The 17,800-nt window shown below is 45.7% G+C and overlaps 1 protein-coding gene across 1 annotated transcript in view; it reads right to left on the bottom strand.

Annotated features, from left to right (window-relative positions):
* GUCY1A2 (guanylate cyclase 1 soluble subunit alpha 2) overlaps positions 1-17,800 on the bottom strand; it is a 193,611-nt gene that overhangs the window by 109,191 nt on the left and 66,620 nt on the right. The window contains exon 3 of the mRNA XM_066586260.1: positions 14,795-14,916. Within this exon, the coding sequence (XP_066442357.1) occupies positions 14,795-14,916 (122 nt within the window). The remainder of the gene's footprint in view (positions 1-14,794; positions 14,917-17,800) is intronic.

Here is a 17,800-nt window from a genome sequence, read left to right as displayed (position 1 = left end):
TTGGATCCAAGGAAGATGAAATCTTGGACCAACTCGACATCTTTGCTGTTCATTTTTATGTTCACTGTACCATTGCCTCCCGTGGTCATGACTTTAGTTTTCTTGCTGTTGAGAGACAGTCCCATGCATTCACTTTCCTTTTGCACTCGTTCAGTAATAAAGGGTATATATATATATATATATATATATATATATATATATATATATATGTATATCATTACTTTCGCCCTAAAAGTGCATCGTTATAAGACGGATGAATATGTAAAGCCGGGCTCATACTTTCAAGTCTCTAAATCCAACTGGCCTCTTCCTGTAGAAGCTGCCTATCCAGGTTGCCTCTGCCTGGTCCCAAGTTTAGCTGGCATAGTCCAGAATCAGAGGCAATTGCCAGTACCACCATGGTAACTATTAACATCTCTAGCTACTGAGGTGTGACTTCTACAGGTGGATTTAGAGACTTCAAAGTAGGAGCTCGAATGGCCTTACCAAAGGCTTTTCATGTTCAGCCTTCTTATATTTATGCACTTTCCTGTATACATGCCGGGCACGCGCACACCAAATGGAGAGAGTTGTCTTAACTACCTGACAGTGAGCGCCTGTTTGTCATTGGTGCTGGTGGTGATGGCGCTATGATGCAAACGCCCAATTATATCTGGCACTCACTATCGCAGCGCACTCACTGTATTGGATAGGTTTATAGATCCATTTGTGGAGCATCTCATGGAGTCCTGATCACCACTATGGATTGGCTGTTTATACACTATGGCTATCTTAATTGCTGGGAGTGACTGGCTGGTGAATATATAGCCCTTCACCCCTAAAGACACTACATTCTGTGGTGAAACATGTCTACGGGGCTGTGTTGATTTTTAAGTGCAGGGACGGCTGAGAGTTGTGGTACTTATTACTTAGGCGATTCCAGTGCTAAAAAGCTATTTCACTACTGTTTTTTGGTGGATTTATCTTCATGGCGTTCCCCATTTGATATAAATATTACGATTATGTTAACTTTATGCTGACAACAATTTTTTTATTTTTTAATGTTTTACTACTTTTTTACAAACTTTTTGTATATGACCACACTCGAGGACAAGGGCATTTTTTAGTTTTCTGTTGACAGGGCTGTAAGAGGATTTGTTTTTCGCAGGATGACTTATAGTTTGCATTGGTGCCATTTTAAGGTTTATATGACTTTTTGAGTACTTTTTATTCCTGTGTTGGCGAAGCGATGTGACCAGAAAATGGTTTTTTTGAACCATTATTTTCTTTTTGGGCATTTTTTAAAATGGAATTTACAATGCTAGAGAAATAATTTCATATTTTATAATAAAGGATGTAAAGGACCAATTTTGTATTGTTTAAAAAATAAATATTTAAAGCATTGTGCAAGAAGAAAAAACTTTTTCAAATTAGTTTTCTGTAAAAAAGTTTAGATGCCATGGTCAGCAATGACTACGGCATCTGTGGGGTTTAATAGTGTAGAGGAGCGATTAGATGAGTATATTATGTTCATCTTCTCACTGCCTGTTTTGGAATATAAAAAGGCTGGACCCATATGTGACAATCAGAGAGCAAATATATTCTCTGATTGATAAGGATGGTGATAGCATGAATAAAACTCCACGTTACCCCTTTCTTGGGAGATGGGGGAAGCAGGAGAATGACTGATCTGTTTTCTGATACTTGATTGTCCGCTGCCCCCGCCCCTTCTGTACACACACTGAAATGACAGCTATAAATTCAGTAATCCCGACCCCACTTCAAACGGCTATAACTCTAGTCTGAACAGTGCTTTACAAAGCCACCAAAAGCATGCTGGTAGCACTGATAGAATCGAAGCTACAGCTGTTGAAGTTAAACAAACTCTGTTCGTCTGAAACGGTAAAGTGCCAACAGAGCTCGTCCTAAACTACACAGGGGTCAATCTACAAATGTGTCCACCGTTACTGTTCCGCAAACTCTACTAAAGACTCACGTTTCTTACAATGAGATTCAATACATTATTGTGACATGCTAGTAAAACCCTCAACAGCCTGCAATACACATCAAAACCACCGCAAGACCACACAGACATATATAGCATATATATCTCCCGAAAGAGTATCGCAAAACCATGTTTAGTTTTGGTCTTTTCAACGCCGGTCATCACATCTTGGGGGACGTTGATCCAAGGTAAGGAAGATCACATCTCAACTCCTTCTAACCTTCCCTCCCTTAAAGGGGTGGTCTCGCGAAACAAAGTGGGGTTATACACTTCCGTATGGCCATATTAATGCACTTTGTAATATACATCGTGCATTAAATATGAGCCATACAGAAGTTATTTCACTTACCTGCTCCGTTGCTAGCGTCCCCGTCTCCATGGTTCCGTCTAAATTCGCCGGCAGCTTGCTTTTTTAGACGCGCTTGCGCAGTCCGGTCTTCTCCATTCAGCACGAGCCGCTTCAGTGTGCTCCCCGCTACAGCTCTTCTGCGCATGCGCAGATGAGCTGTCACTGCTCGGGAGCGCGCTGGAGCGGCCATTCTGTACCTTCCTCTGTTAGAGGAAGGTGCAGAGCTGCCGAGCTGCCGGAGAAGCCGCCCAGCTGTCCTGCCGTCCAGCTGTCCTGGTAAGTGATGGGCCGGGGGGGCTGTCGCTGCGCCGGGGGGGGGCTGTCGCTGCGATGGGGGGGCTGTCGCTAGGCCGGGGGGGGGGGCTGCCGCTGCGATGGGGGGGCTGTCGCTAGGCCGGGGGGGGCTGCCGCTGCGATGGGGGGGCTGCCGCTAGGCCGGGGGGGGGGGGCTGCCGCTGCGACGGGGGGGCTGCCGCTAGGCCGGGGGGGGCTGCCGCCAGGCCGGGGGGGCTGCCGCTAGGCCGGGGGTGATGTTCACTGACAGGTGAAGGCCCCGGAGCCCAGCGCTGGGCTCCGGGGCCTTCACCTGGGCTGAGGGTCTAGCGCTGGGGAGCCGGGGGCTAGCGCCGGTTACCTGCTGCCTGGCGGTGCGGGGCGTCTGGTCGGCGGCTGCGAGGCGTCTGGTCGGCGGCTGCGGGGCGTCCGGTTGCCATGGAGACACAGCTGGCAGCGTCTCGGGAGCGCGCACGTCGGGCTGCAGCGAGCGACGGGGAAAGAGCCGGCGGCCATCTTGGGGAAACTTTTATAAGTTACTGAAACGCTGGAACGGTAAGTACGAACCAGCTAGAAAAGTAATTTACAGGGGTAATTAGTAATGTATGTTTAATTAGGGGGACTGGGCAAAAAAAAAAAATCACTGCTTCCTCGAGACATCTCCTTTAACTTTCTAGTGCAGCGGTGTCAAACTCATTTTCACAGAGGGCCACATCAGCATTATGGTGCGTTCAGAGGGCTCATTCACATGGGCGTATCTGCGCTGCGTATTAGGCATGCAATATGGACAGCTTATATACTATTGATTTGCATTGGGGTATTCAGAGATGCATTTTTCGTGTGTGTATAAAATCACAGCACGTCCTATTTTCTTCCATGTGACAAACTGAAATTGCCCGTTAACCCCTTAACGTTGCAGGGCGCACAGTTACGTCCTGCAGCTTCGGGTTACATATGAAGCATGTATGGCATTACATCATACTGCAGGAGCGATCAAAGCATTGCAAGGGGGGCTAAAAAAAAAGAGGAAAAATACATTTTAAAAAGTTTTATTAATTATTAAAAACATAAAAGTTTTTTTTAAACCTTTTGCCATATTTTAGCGTGACTGAGGAAAAGGCACAATTTGCCGCGAAACGCTTTACGTTTTTTAACTGGTTTTCATTTAATAATAAATAACACTTTCTTTTTATATTTAAAAAAAGTGCAAATTTTTCCAAAAAGGGTTGTGCCATCCTACAAGCCACTTTAAGGCCCCCTGTCCACGGACGTGTATTCCGCTGGCGAGTCACGCCGGCCGACGCTTTCCATAGCATTGCTATGGAAAGCGCTGGCCCCTGTCCGCGAGCGGAGAACCATTGCGATTGTCCACTCGCGGTGGGCAATTCGCAGCATGGCCCGATTCTCTGCGGCCAGCCTATCTATTAGATAGGGCTGACCAGCGGAGATTTGGAGGCGGCTCCTGCTCCCGGGCAGTGACTCCCGCGGCGGAGATCTGCCATGGGACTTCGCAGCGCCCATGGACAGCCGGCCTTAGACTTTCTTGTTCCATATTTATAATAAAAGAATCTAAATAATACAACAAAAATACATATTTGGTATTGCTGCATCTATAAACGTCCGATCTATCAAAGTAATGCATTAGTTACCCCGCACGGTGAACATCGTCAGAAAAAAAAACAAACAGAATTGCGCTTTTTTAGTCACCCCTCCTTAAGAAAAAATGTAAAGAAAAGCAATTAAGTCGCATGTGTTCCAAAATAGTACCAACAGAAACTACAGGACGTTCCGCATAAAATGAGCGCTCACACAACTATGTCGACGGAAAAATAAAAAAAACGTATTGCTATCAGAAGATGGCGGCTGAAAATAATTTAACAAAATTAAATATCTTTGAAAAAAAATACAATTAGTGCAGCAAAAAAACCTCTATAAACTTTATACCGTAGTAATCTTATAGACTCATAGAATAACATTAGCAGGTCGTTTTTGTTGCCGTAGAAACAAGACGCAAAGATGGGGGATTTTTTTTCCCATTTCACCCCACTTAGAATTTTTTTCAAGTTTCTCAGTACATTAAATAGTACCATAAAAAAACAACTCATCCATTAAAAAACAAGCCCTCATACAGCTACGATGGATAAATAAAAGAGTTACTGCCTTCTCCTCCGAGCGTGCTTGGGTGGGCGGCGGAGAAGAGACTTCTCTCACTCTCCCCTGCCCGCCGCTGACTTCCCCCCGAGCATGCTCGGAGGAGAAAGCAGTTACTCGAGATGAGCGAGGCTCGCTCGAGTAACTCACCTTACCAAGCGTGCCCGCTCATCTCTAGTAAATACGTCTGATACATGTGCATTCATGGACAGGAGAAATCTAGGGGGCCTTTGTGTTGCACATGTGAAAAACGAAGTGAATACATTCATAAAAAAGATAATTAAGAAGGTCCAAATACGCAAAGTGAATACGCACAGTTTTGTTCTGTAAAAACACTGTGTGTATCACCAACCGAAACTGCATACGTCCGTGTGAATGAGCCCTAAACGTAAGCATTCCTTAACTCCTTATGGTCGCGGCCCTTTTTTCCATTTTCATTTTTTCCTCCCCAGTTTTAAAAAAATCGTAACGCCTTTATTTATCCATCGCCGTCGCTGTATGAGGGCTTGTTTTTTGCGGGACGAGTCGTATTTTTCAATGGTGCTGCTCAATGTACCATATAATGCACTGAAAAACTTCCCCCATCTTTGTGTGCGTCTTGTTTCTACGGCGCACAAACTCCAAAAAAATGACCAGATAACTTTATTCTCTGGGTCAGTACGATTACTGCGATACCAAACTTATATGGTTTTTTTTTGCTGTACTACATTATTTTGTTTCCGAAGTGATTTAATTTTTTTACATTTTTGTCTGCCGCCATCTTCTGACAGCTATAACTTTTTTATTTTTCCATCGACATAATTGTGCGAGGGCTCATTTTGTGCGGGACGTCCTGTAGTTTCTGTTGGTACCATTCTGAAGTACATACGATTTTGGATCGCTTCTTATTACATATTTTCTTGGTGACGGGTGACCAAAAAAAGCGCAATTCCAGTGTTTTGGTTTTTTTTCTGACGGCGTTCATCATGCGGGGTAAATAATGCATTACTTCGATAGATTGTACTTTTACGGACGCAGCGATACCAAATATGTTTTTGTGTTTTATTATTTAAATTCTTTTATAAATATGGCAAAAGATTGTTTTTTTTAACTTTTATTACCTTTCATTTTTTTTTTATAATTAATAAAACTTTTTGAAACTCATTTTTTTTTTATAATTTCCAGAGGGAACAAGAACATGCGATGGTTTGATCAGTCCTGCAGTATGATGTAATGCCATAGCGTTACATTCTACCGCGATCTGACAGACAATTTATCAAGCCATGCCATAGGCATAGCTTAATAGGCAATATGCAATAGCACCCATGAGGTCTTTGAGAAGGCGCCCATCTGCTATGGCAACCACACAGCACGATGCGATGATATCGCGGGGGGCAGTGTGGGACTCACAAACATGGATCGGGGCATTTAAATGCTGCTGTCAGAATTGAGGGCAGCATTTAAAGGGTTAACAGCTCTGATCAGCAACTTATCGGAGTTGTTGTGGGTGGGTGTCGGCTGTAAGAAACAGCCAGCACCCGCATTGTATGGAGCGGAATCGACCTGTAATCTTTCTTCATACATACCCCGAACCTGCAGGGCATAACTGTACGTCTTGTAGCATTAAGGGGTTAACATGGCTATGGAGCTCTATGCACTGTGATGGTGTTACTCCCCTTCCACCTCTTTACCCCCGAGCCTTCTACCTTGGATGGTGGCTAGGCTGTCCAGGTAGGGCTATCAGACTCATGCCACCACCAGTCAGTTGCAGCTTAGACTCCAAGATTCGGTGCCAGAGGTGCCAACCCTTCTGCCAGGGGCGTAACTATAGAGGGTGCAGGGAATGCGGTTGCACCCGGACCCAGGATCCTTAGGGGGCCCATAAGGCCTCTCTTCTCCATATGGGAAGCCCAGTACTATGAATAAAACATTATAGTTGGGGGTCCTGTTACAGGTTTTGCATTGGGGCCCAGAAGCTTCAAGTTATGTCTCTGTGCAACATGGTTTAGTTATGGGTACAGGTACAGATGCAGATAGAGGGGGGGGGGGGGGGGCAGCTCACGTTTTGCATCAGGGCCCCTGAGCCTTTAGTTATGCCCCTGCCCTCTGCCAACCATTGGCTGTGTCTTCCAGGGAAAAAGAAAAGCCAGTCCTTCTGCGTCCGGACCTTGTCGTAGCCACACAAAATAATGCGATGCGCCGAAATTTTGAGCCGTGAGTTTGACACTTGTTCTAGTGTTTCAAGTGGTTAAATGCTCAGACCCTTGATTAACACACCAAAATAAGACATCTAACAACAATAATAGCACAAAATCCATTTCTCCTCAATTTGTTTAATTTCTATCCAACAGTTTAAATATTTAATTCCTGGGGGGAAGGAATCAAAGTCTTCCCATTGCCTTCCACAATATGCATATTCAAAAGGCCATATGATAGAATCAGTGCGTCTCTCTGGATCCGTTCCCTTTGAAGTGCCTTAAACTGCTTGTTTAGAACGGCTTCCAGACATTTGAACAGGGAACCTGTTTCAAACAGATTAACACCTGCTGGCAAATTGGACAAAAAGCAATTCAATCAAGCTAGATTTCGGATGGCGTCCCCAATCATCCCTGCCCCATTAAATCAATACTCGGCTCTAAGTACAATATATAGCGCAGCCAAATAAAACCAAAACGCATTTGATATTCTGGAAGTCGCGCAGTGAAATGTTTTTTTTCCCCGTACTTCAAATTGTAATTCCCCATGGCTGAAGGTCACGGAGAGCGAGAGTCCACGTTTTATGGTCTCCGCTTTCATCTTCTTCGATTCGCACATAAAGACAACAGAGATTAAAACACAAGTCATTTGCAGAGTGTTTTAATTTTATAGGGTTTGAATGAAACGCATCATTTAGCACAAGCACCGCTTTACTCAACGGATACTGCAAACATCACCTTCTACAAGGTGAGACTTCCCGTGCTCGGCCTTTTTGGTTGAGCTGTCAGGAAGCTGATCGTATTTTAGGGTTCACGTACATCGCAGTATCGGTGCAGTTCAGACCTTCTCCGCTTCTACTGAAAAAATAAACCAAGAAATCTTGTTATTTCTAGAGCGCCAACTTATTCCACAGCGCTTTCAGGTAATTTATTACCTCCCAATCAGCTGGGTACTCAATTCACCGACCTCAGAAGGATGGAAGGCGTCAATCTTGAACCGGCTACCTGAACCAAGTGGGGATTGAACCCGCAACCTTCAGGTCGTAAGCGAGAGCATTTCCAAAAAGTTTCAACGTGTCAGACTGATATGTTGCTGCAACCGGAAAGGAATACTGAAGTCCCACAGGTGGCAGATAAGTATCCTGTTATTACAGATGCATTTTAGGTATCAATAGGACCCTTCATCAGGTTTCAACATGTGATGAACAATCCTGTTCGGACCCGAAATGCCTCGTTATTTGTACATATAAAAATATAATGGTATACTTTTTCTGCTATCCATGGGACATCAATGTTATTGTGCTGCGCCAAGACCCATGTGACCGGCGGCTGTAGCGCTTACCAGGGTCCTAAGCGAGGCTTGCTCCATGCACTGTAATGGGGGGGGGGCTGCTGAATGCATTTTTAGGGCGGTTCACGCATGGACGGCTTCCAATACATGGTCCATCCATAATTGAAATGTGGATGGGCCACGGATTCCGTGGGAAGCAGGAGTTAAAAAAAACAACTCAACAGCACGTGTGCAGCGGCGCCAGCCGGCGCTTCCACACACATCCACAGTGAAGAAAATAGAAGACCCGGACAGGTAAGCAGGGTCCTCGGCCGCAGGAAGGGTTGGATTCCATTGTGGGCTCCCGTGTGCAAAATCCAATCCACCCGTGGTCATGAGGCTTTAGTTAAAATCTGCACCAATGGTTTTTGATGCATAAATGATGTAGATCTTGCTGTGTGAACGTACCCGAAGGGATCGTTCCAAAGGATAGCAAAAATTAGCCAATCCAGCGCTGCGCTCAGGTTATGGCTTCCAAGGAAATGTTGAAACAAAGTTTACAAGTTCCAGCAAGCTATAGAGTCCTGGAGCTTTGTTACTTCCTGGCGTTATACCTCCGGGCACCCTCCTACCACCACCGAACCTCTACTTCCTTCATGGACTCTGCGATGATCGGTTACATGGTGAGCTGTATCTCTTCCCTCTTTTGTATATTTTCTTTCAAGTAAACATGAGTAAAAACTAATAAATCCCCTTTTTGCTAAATAAGAAATAAGAAGATATTTGGCATCACCACAGCAATAGCGACCTGTAGGATAGAATGAATGCATTTTCCATTCCACATGGTGAACACTGTAAGAAAAAATAAAGGCAAAAGAAAGCCAAAATGCTGTTCTTCATTTTGCCTGGACATCGCCGCGAGAAATATTCAGCAATATCACATCAGTGTTGAGTGTGATATCGCTGCATTTTCGCGCTTTTGTGTCGCTACAAAGTCGCACATTGTGCTATAAAGTCGTGCAACTTTAAAGCACCACAAACGAGGATTTTTTAGGGGTGGTGGCTTGAAATAAAAGCCCTTCCCTGAAAATAAACCCTAGCTACCTAAAAACAATTTAAAAAAGAATACATCGCCTCTCAGCACTGTCGTCTCCCCGTGCATCTTCCCTGAAGCTCCCTGGCAGTTGCTTGTAGTTCTCCTGCAGAGCTTCCTGGTTGGGACTTTGAAAATCCCCGCCTCCAGGAAGCTCTGACTCTGATTGGTTCCAGAGCGCGCAGCTCAGCCAATCAGAGCCAGTGCTCGAGTAACCAATCACAGCGATTCATTGAATCTCTGCAGGAGAACTTCAAACATGCTTCAGGGGAGACGCACGGGGAGATGACAGCGCCGGTATCCTGGTTACCCAGAAATCAACTATTCCAATACAAGGAGAAAGAAAAAAATGGATGTGTGCCTTTGGTAGTGACCTACAATTCACAGCTAGAAGTACTAAGGAAAACTGCAAAGAAACTCCACCATACCCTACACAAGGATGACCGTCTGAAAACCATATTCCCAGACCCTCCCCTTCTGCGTTACAGGCAACCTCCTAATTTGAGGAACTTTATCATCAGGAGTGCATTACCCTCTGACACACCAAAAGGAATGTATCCGTGTAATGTAAGAAGCTGTAAGACCTGCTCACATATACTGATCGCGGACAGGATATAAATCCCCAACACACAGCAGGACTATAAGATCCCGAGGACATTCACATGTCCCACGTCCGATGTGTACCTGATCATGTGCAGTAAATGTCCTGTTGGAGGGCTTTATATCGGGGAAACAGGACAAAAACTAAGAGCCAGGATGAGACCTCATTGCCACTCAGAGAGGGAAAGATTGAACTACCGGTGGCAAACATTTTTGTGGTCAGGGACACAGCATAGAGAAGATGAGAGTTATTATACTGAAGGGCAATTTCAAGTCGCAGCATCACAGAAGAATTTGGGAGTACAAATTTTTGGCCATGTTTGATACCCTCAAGAAGGGAATTAACCTCAGCCTGGGATTCTTGCATAAAAGGAAAAACTTCATAAAAATTCTGAACTTGACTTGTGATAATGTTGCCATCCAATAGGTGGTGCTGCATCTCCTTCCATGTGCAGGTTGAAGGAGAGATAAGACACATCATAAAACTATCCTGAGCTCAGTGGACTGATGACCGATTTATGTCTTGGCTAAGTTTGTCTGTTGTTTTAGGTTTTGAGTGCAAAACAGTCTCAAATTTCTGTGTGTGAACATTTATTTAGATCAAGAGGAGTGTGTTCACCTCCCCTCCGCATCTGTATGTTATAATTATGTGCCATCTAGAGTTGAGCAAACATACTCTGCCAAGCTTGATGCTCGTTCAAGTATTAACATACTCGATGGTGCTCGTTACTGGAATGAGCATCATGCTGTGTTTGACCCGCCCCAGATGTTGGCTCCTCCCTGCCTTTTTTGGCCCCTCCCCGCCGCAGCGCGTGCGTCGACGGCAAATTCTTGGGCTGGCAGGGGGAAAGAGAGAGAGAGAGACGAACCAAGAAGAAAAGAAAAAAAGCTCGGGACCCGGTGTCCCACATACAAAAATGCTCGAGTCTCCCATTGTAGTCAGTGGGGTTCGTTACTCGACTAGAGTGCTCGAATTTTACGAAAAGCTCGACTCGAATAGCGCGGACCCGAGCATTTGGGTGCTCGCTCATCTCTAGTGCCATCCAAACTAGTTTCATTCATTAGCCTGATGAAGGGTTGAGATATCCCCGAAAGCTTGCTGCAGCACCATGTATCTTTGTTAGCCAATAAAAGGTATCATATCTACAAGATTACTTGGTTTCTCTCACTGAGAACAATCACACATGTTTTTGAATAAACATGAACTAGATTTTTTCCCCAGCATACGTTGAGCAGACCCTCTAGTTTTCAATTGCCTTATCTTATGGGCAGGGGACCTCTTTCCTGTAGAGTGTAAGCTCTTATGGACAGGGACCTCTCTCCTGTAGAGTGTAAGCTCTTATGGGCAGGGACCTCTCTCCTGTAGAGTGTAAGCTCTTATGGACAGGGACCTCTCTCCTGTAGAGTGTAAGCTCTTATGGGCAGGGACCTCTCTCCTGTAGAGTGTAAGCTCTTATGGGCAGGGATCTCTCTCCTGTAGAGTGTAAGCTCTTATGGGCAGGACCTCTTTCCTGTAGAGTGTACGCTCTTATGGACTGTTACCTCTCTCCTGTAGAGTGTAAGCTCTTATGGGCAGGGACCTCTCTCCTGTACAGTGTAAGCTCTTATGGGCAGGGACCTCTCTCCTGTAGAGTATAAACTCTTATGGGCAGGACCTCTCTCCTGTAGAGTGTAAGCTCTTATGGGCAGGGACCTCTCTCCTGTAGAGTGTAAGCTCTTATAGGCAGGGACCTCTCTCCTGAAGAATGTAAGCTCTTATGGGCAAGACCTCTCTCCTGTAGAGTTTAAGCTCTTATGGGCTGTTACCTCTCTCCTGTAGAGTGTAAGCTCTTATGGGCAGGGACCTCTCTCCTGTAGAGTGTAAGCTCTTATGGGTAGGGAGCTCTCTCCTGTAGAGTGTAAGCTCTTATGGGTAGGGAGCTCTCTCCTGTAGAGTGTAAGCTCTTATGGGCAGGGGACCTCTCTCCTGTAGAGTGTAAGCTCTTATGGGCAGGACCTCTCTCCTGTAGAGTGTAAGCTCTTATGGGCAGGGACCTCTCTCCTGTAGGGTGTAAGCTCTTATGGGCAGGGACCTCTCTCCTGTAGAGTGTAATCTCTTATGGGCAGGGACCTCTCTCCTGTAGACTGTAAGCTCTTATGGGCAGGGACCTCTCTCCTGTAGAGTGTAATCTCTTATGGGCAGGACCTCTCTCCTGTAGAGTGTAAGCTCTTATGGGCAGGGACCTCTCTCCTGTAGAGTGTAAGCTCTTATGGGCAGGGACCTCTCTCCTGTAGCGTGTAAGCTCTTATGGGCAGGGACCTCTCTCCTGTAGACTGTAAGCTCTTATGGGCAGGGACCTCTCTCCTGTAGAGTGTAATCTCTTATGGGCAGGGACCTCTCTCCTGCAGAGTGTAAGCTCTTATGGGCAGGGACCTCTCTCCTGTAGAGTGTAAGCTCTTATGGGCAGCACCTCTCTCCTGTAGAGTGTAAGCTCTTATGGGCAAGGACCTCTCTCCTGTAGAGTGTAAGCTCTTATAGGCAGGGACCTCTCTCCTGTAGAGTGTAAGCTCTTATGGGCAGGACCTCTCTCCTGTAGAGTGTAAACTCTTATGGGCAGGTCTTCTCGCTTCTAGAGTGTAAGCTCTTATGGGCAGGGATCTCTCTCCTGTAGAGTGTAAGCTCTTATGGGCTGTTACCTCTCTCCTGTAGAGTGTAAGCTCTTATGGGCAGGGACCTCTCTCCTGTAGAGTGTAAGCTCTTATGGGCAGGGACCTCTCTCCTGCAGAGTGTAAGCTCCTATGGGCAGGGGACCTCTCTCTCCTGTAGAGTGTAAGCTCTTATGGGCAGGACCTCTCTCCTGCAGAGTGTAAGCTCTTATGGGCAGGGGACCTCTCTCTCCTGTAGAGTGTAAGCTCTTATGGGCACGGACCTCTCTCCTGCAGAGTGTAAGCTTTTATGGGCAGGGGACCTCTCTCTCCTGTAGAGTGTAAGCTCTTATGGGCAGGGACCTCTCTCCTGTAGAGTGTAAGCTCTTATGGGCAGGGACCTCTCTCCTGTAGAGTGTAAGCTCTTATGGGCAGGGACCTCTCTCCTGTAGAGTGTAAGCTCTTATGGGCAGGGACCTCTCTCCTGTAGAGTGTAAGCTCTTATGGGCAGGGACCTCTCTCCTGTAGAGTGTAAGCTCTTATAGGCAGGGGACCTCTCTCCTGTAGAGTGTAAGCTCTTATGGGCAGGGGACCTCTCTCATGTAGAGCTCTTGTGGTCAGGGACTTCTCTCCTGTACAGTGTTTGCTCTTAAAGGGGTTGTCCGGCCAGAAACATTGCATGTCATTACTTCTGTTTGCCCATTTCCATGCACTTTGTAATATACATTGAGCATGGAAAATGAAGCAAACAGAAGTTTTGGACTTACCTGAAGGGGTGCCCCCCCCTGTGTTGCTCCTCCGTCGTCCCTGGTTACGATAAGAATCTTCTCTTCTTCTTGTCGGGCCGCAGCAGCTCTTGTCGGCGCAGGAACGAGCCTCTTCTCATCCGCGCATGTGCAGTTCTTCTCTCTGAAGCCGGGACCGATATAAGATCTCCTTGTGTGCAGGGAGGGGGGGGGGGATGGAAGAGCGAGGAGCAGGAACTGAGCTCCCGCCCCCTCTCTGCCTCCTCTCCACCCCTCTGCACTATTTTCAATGAGGAGAGGCGGGATGGGGGCGGGGTTAATTCTCGGAACTTAGCTCTGCCCCCGTCCCGCCTCTCCTCATTGAAAATAGTGCAGAGGGGCGGAGAGGAGGCAGAGAGGGGGCGGGAGCTCAGTTCCTGCTCCTCGCTCTTCCATCCCCCCCCCCCCCCCTGCACACAAGGAGATCCTATATCGGTCCCGGCTGCAGAGAGAAGAACTGCGCATGCGCGGATGAGAAAAGGCTCGTTCCCGCGCCGACAAGAGCTGCTGCGGCCCGACAAGAAGAAGAAGAGAAGATTCTTATCGTAACCAGGGACGACGGAGGAGCAACACAGGGGGGGGGGGGCACCCCTTCAGGTAAGTCCAAAACGTCTGTTTGCTTCATTTTCCATGCGCAATGTATATTACAAAGTGCATGGAAATGGGCAAACAGAAGTAATGACATGCAATGTTTCTGGCCGGAGAACCCCTTTAAAGGGCTTGTCCCGCGCCGAAACGGTTTTTTTTTTTTTCAACCCCCCCCCCCGTTCGGCGCGAGACAACCCCGATGCAGGGACCTAAAGAAAGCTTACCGGAGCGCTTACCTTAATCCCCGCGCTCCGGTGACTTCTATAATTACCGGTGAAGATGGCCGCCGGGATCCTCTTCCTCCGTGGACCGCAGCTCTTCTGTGCGGTCCATTGCCGATTCCAGCCTCCTGATTGGCTGGAATCGGCATGTGACGGGGCGGAGCTACACGGAGCTACACGGAGCCCCATAGAGAACAGGAGAAGACCTGGACTGCGCAAGCGCGGCTAATTTGGCCATCGGAGGGCGAAAATTAGTCGGCTCCATGGAGACGAGGACGCTAGCAACGGAGCAGGTAAGTATAAAACTTTTTATAACTTCTGTATGGCTCATAATTAATGCACAATGTATATTACAAAGTGCATTATTATGGCCATACAGAAGTGTATAGACCCACTTGCTGCCACGGGACAACCCCTTTAAGGGCACTTATGCTCCCTTCACCCTTTGTCTCATTGCTCATTTATTTGTCGTGCAACTTATTTTGCAATTGTGCATCACTGCAGAATATGTTGGTACTACGTATAAATAAATATTCTACACTATGTAACTTTGACAAATACAAACAGTTCTAACTTTCTTTTACCTCTGGAGTAAACAGGATACCTTCTACCGGATGTCATTCTGAGGATTGTAAGTCATGAGATCTGTCATACGGCACACACATAATGCTCGCTACATACCAAGGACATTAGCTGTACACTGCAGAATTCCTGAGACATCCTCAGCATCTTCATGTCCGGAGAGACCGGCGTACAGGCATTTCATTGAAGCGTTGTGTAAATTCTTCTCTGCATCCCGACAGCTTTAAAAGAAATAATGAAACGTAAGAAGGACAACCTGAGAGTTTCCCGCTGTATAACCTCCTGGCTGCCTTTTCCTCATTAAATTGTTAGCAAATCCCTAATTAACACATATCACTGAGGCAAATCATTTCACACTTGGTAGGGCTGTATATCACCAGGAGAATTATCAGCTTGCATCACTAGTGCTAATTTAGTGGCTCATTAAGAGAATGCATATTTAAAAGTGCAGAAACATGTTTGAGTAACAGCTTCACCCCAGGAAAGAGAAAAAGAGTCACTTTATACAGTCTTTGATACGTTGTATCTATTCCGGGGACTGAGTACATTGAGTTCATAAAGGGAATTCCATATATTATCTCCTCGCGTCGATTTCAACATGATTTCTGTGAGTTCATGGAGTGTATAATAAGTCCGGGCTCATATCTGCACTGGAACCTCCGTCCATAAAGAGATATGTGCAACGCTTTGGCTTCCGGCAAAATGCCGGGCAGCTAAGCGGAAACCGAATAAACCCCATTATAGTCATTGGTGTCTGTTTAGCGCTGATCCGTTCAGCCAGGGGATTCCCCTTTTCAGCTCCCCGAATGGAACAGAAAAATGGAATCCCTGCCCCAGATGTGAAAGCAGCCTACCATGACCTTGCGCAAATGGTTGTACAAATCCTAATATTAGACCCATAGTAGTCTATGGAAGCATAGAGTATACAGATTCAATCAGATCCGCTATTACAGAAATACTCTACCTTAGAAGTATTAGTTCAAAGGGAGAAATCCAGCAGAAAAAGTGCCATACATAGGAGGGCAGGCACAGAGGGCTAATACGGCATGTGTTGGAGCATGGCCAGGGTGGAAGTAGGCAATTGCTTTGGCAAGAACGTATCTACCAGGAGGCAAGTTGAGTCTCTGGCCTCAGGCTGCGCCCTACAGCTTCACAAAGGTGACAGCTGTGGCAGATGATCGCGATGTTCTGCTATTGCATTCAATGGGGCTGCCGCTGCTGCCCGCGGACCCATGGAAAGCAATAGGATGCCGGCACCCCCGCAGTGATTTTCGGGGAAGGGCTTTAAATATTAAATATTCATTAAATGACAGCTGGGCGCTGCCTGTGATTGGCTGAGCGCTCAGCCAATCAGATACAACCCTTTCAGCAGGCAGGATTTTAAATCCCCGCCTGCTGAAAGAACTTCATTACACTGCCTGGGACAGAGCATAGAAGACGCGCCGAGCTCCGACAATGCCGGAGAGGTTTTTTTTTTTTTCTTACACCAGCTAGGAATGATTTTCTGGGAAGGGCTTATATTTAAAGCCCATCTCTAGAAATCACTGCAGGGGTTGCCGGCAGACCATTGCTTTCAATCGGGCCGCAGGCAGCAGCCTCAGCCCCATTGAAAGCAAAGCTGCACGGACCTGCTTTCATGCATGTTTGTGCACGTACGTGGGCACGCTGTTTTGTGCGCACCTATGTACGCACCAGCACACGCTCGTGTGAATGTGGCCTAAGGAAGAGTATAGGGGGATAATTTCCTTACATGATGTAGACTCTATGTTTCTCTTAATACATCACAGAATTGTGTTGTTTTCTTTTTTTACTGCTGCTGCATCACACTGTTGACTCATGTTCAGTCTATGATCTATTAGTATACCCAAGTCTTTTTCACATGTGCTGCTGCTTAGCCCAATTCCTCTCATTCTGTATGTGCTTCTTTCATTTTTCTTGCCCAGATGTAGGACTTTGTATTTCTCCTTGTTAAATACCATTCTGTTAGTTGCTGCCCACTGTGCAAGCTTTTCTAGATCTTTTTGAATCCTCTCTCTCTCTTCCCTAGTGTTAGCTATCCCTCCTAGCTTTGTGTCGTGTGCAAATTTGATCAGTTTTCCCTTATTCCCTCCGCCAGATCATTTATAAAAATGTTGAACAACACTGGGCCTAGGACAGAGCCTTGTGGTGCCCCACGTGATACATTCTTCCACTTGGATGTGCAGCCATTTATGACCACTCTTTGAGTACAATCACTCAGCCAGTTGTGAATCCACCTAACAGTTGCCTTGTCAATCCCATATTTGGTCATTTTTTCAATAAGGATGGTATGAGATACTTTGTCAAATCCTTTACTAAATTCAGGATATAGTATATACACCACATTTCCCTGATCAACCCAGTCAGTGATTCTGTCAAAGGAGGAAATCAGATTCCTCTGGCATGACTTGTTTACTCCAATCTCATCCAAGTACTTGCATACATGCTGTTTACTAATTTGTTCAAAGATCTTTCCTGGTATAGAAGTCAGGCTCACAGGCCTGTAGTTTCCTGGATCCACCTTCCTCCCTTTTTTAAGATAGGGACAACATTTGCTCTCCTGATAACAGGTCATTAATAGTATTTCACTGAAAAAACCCTTTAGGTTAGCCAAGTTATCCCTCACCAGCTATCTGCTTTCAGATAGTCTGCATTCTTTTATTACCCCAATAGCACAGAGAAGATCAGTTGATGCCATATCTACTTTCAGAGAAAATAGGAATTTTAAAGTTTGTCCTTCTCAACATCATTTTTAACCAATTCAGATAGATAGATATGGGATAGATATGAAATAGATAGATATTCGATAGATAGATAGATAGATAGATAGATAGATAGATAGATAGGAGATATAGATAGATATTGGATAGATAGATAGATAGATAGATAGATATGGGATAGATAGATATGAGATAAATATTCGATAGATATGATATAGATAGACAGATAGATAGATAGATAGATAGATAGATAGATATGAGATATAGATAGATATTGGATAGATAGATAGATATGAGATAAATATTCGATAGATATGAGATAGATAGATGAGATAAATATTCGATAGATATGAGATAGATAGATGAG

This window comes from Eleutherodactylus coqui, chromosome 1, assembly GCF_035609145.1.
Source record: "Eleutherodactylus coqui strain aEleCoq1 chromosome 1, aEleCoq1.hap1, whole genome shotgun sequence".
In the NCBI taxonomy this organism is placed as follows: Eukaryota; Metazoa; Chordata; class Amphibia; order Anura; family Eleutherodactylidae; genus Eleutherodactylus; species Eleutherodactylus coqui.
The sequence above is the reverse complement of the archived record's forward strand: the minus strand, read 5'-3'. Positions and strand labels throughout refer to the sequence as shown.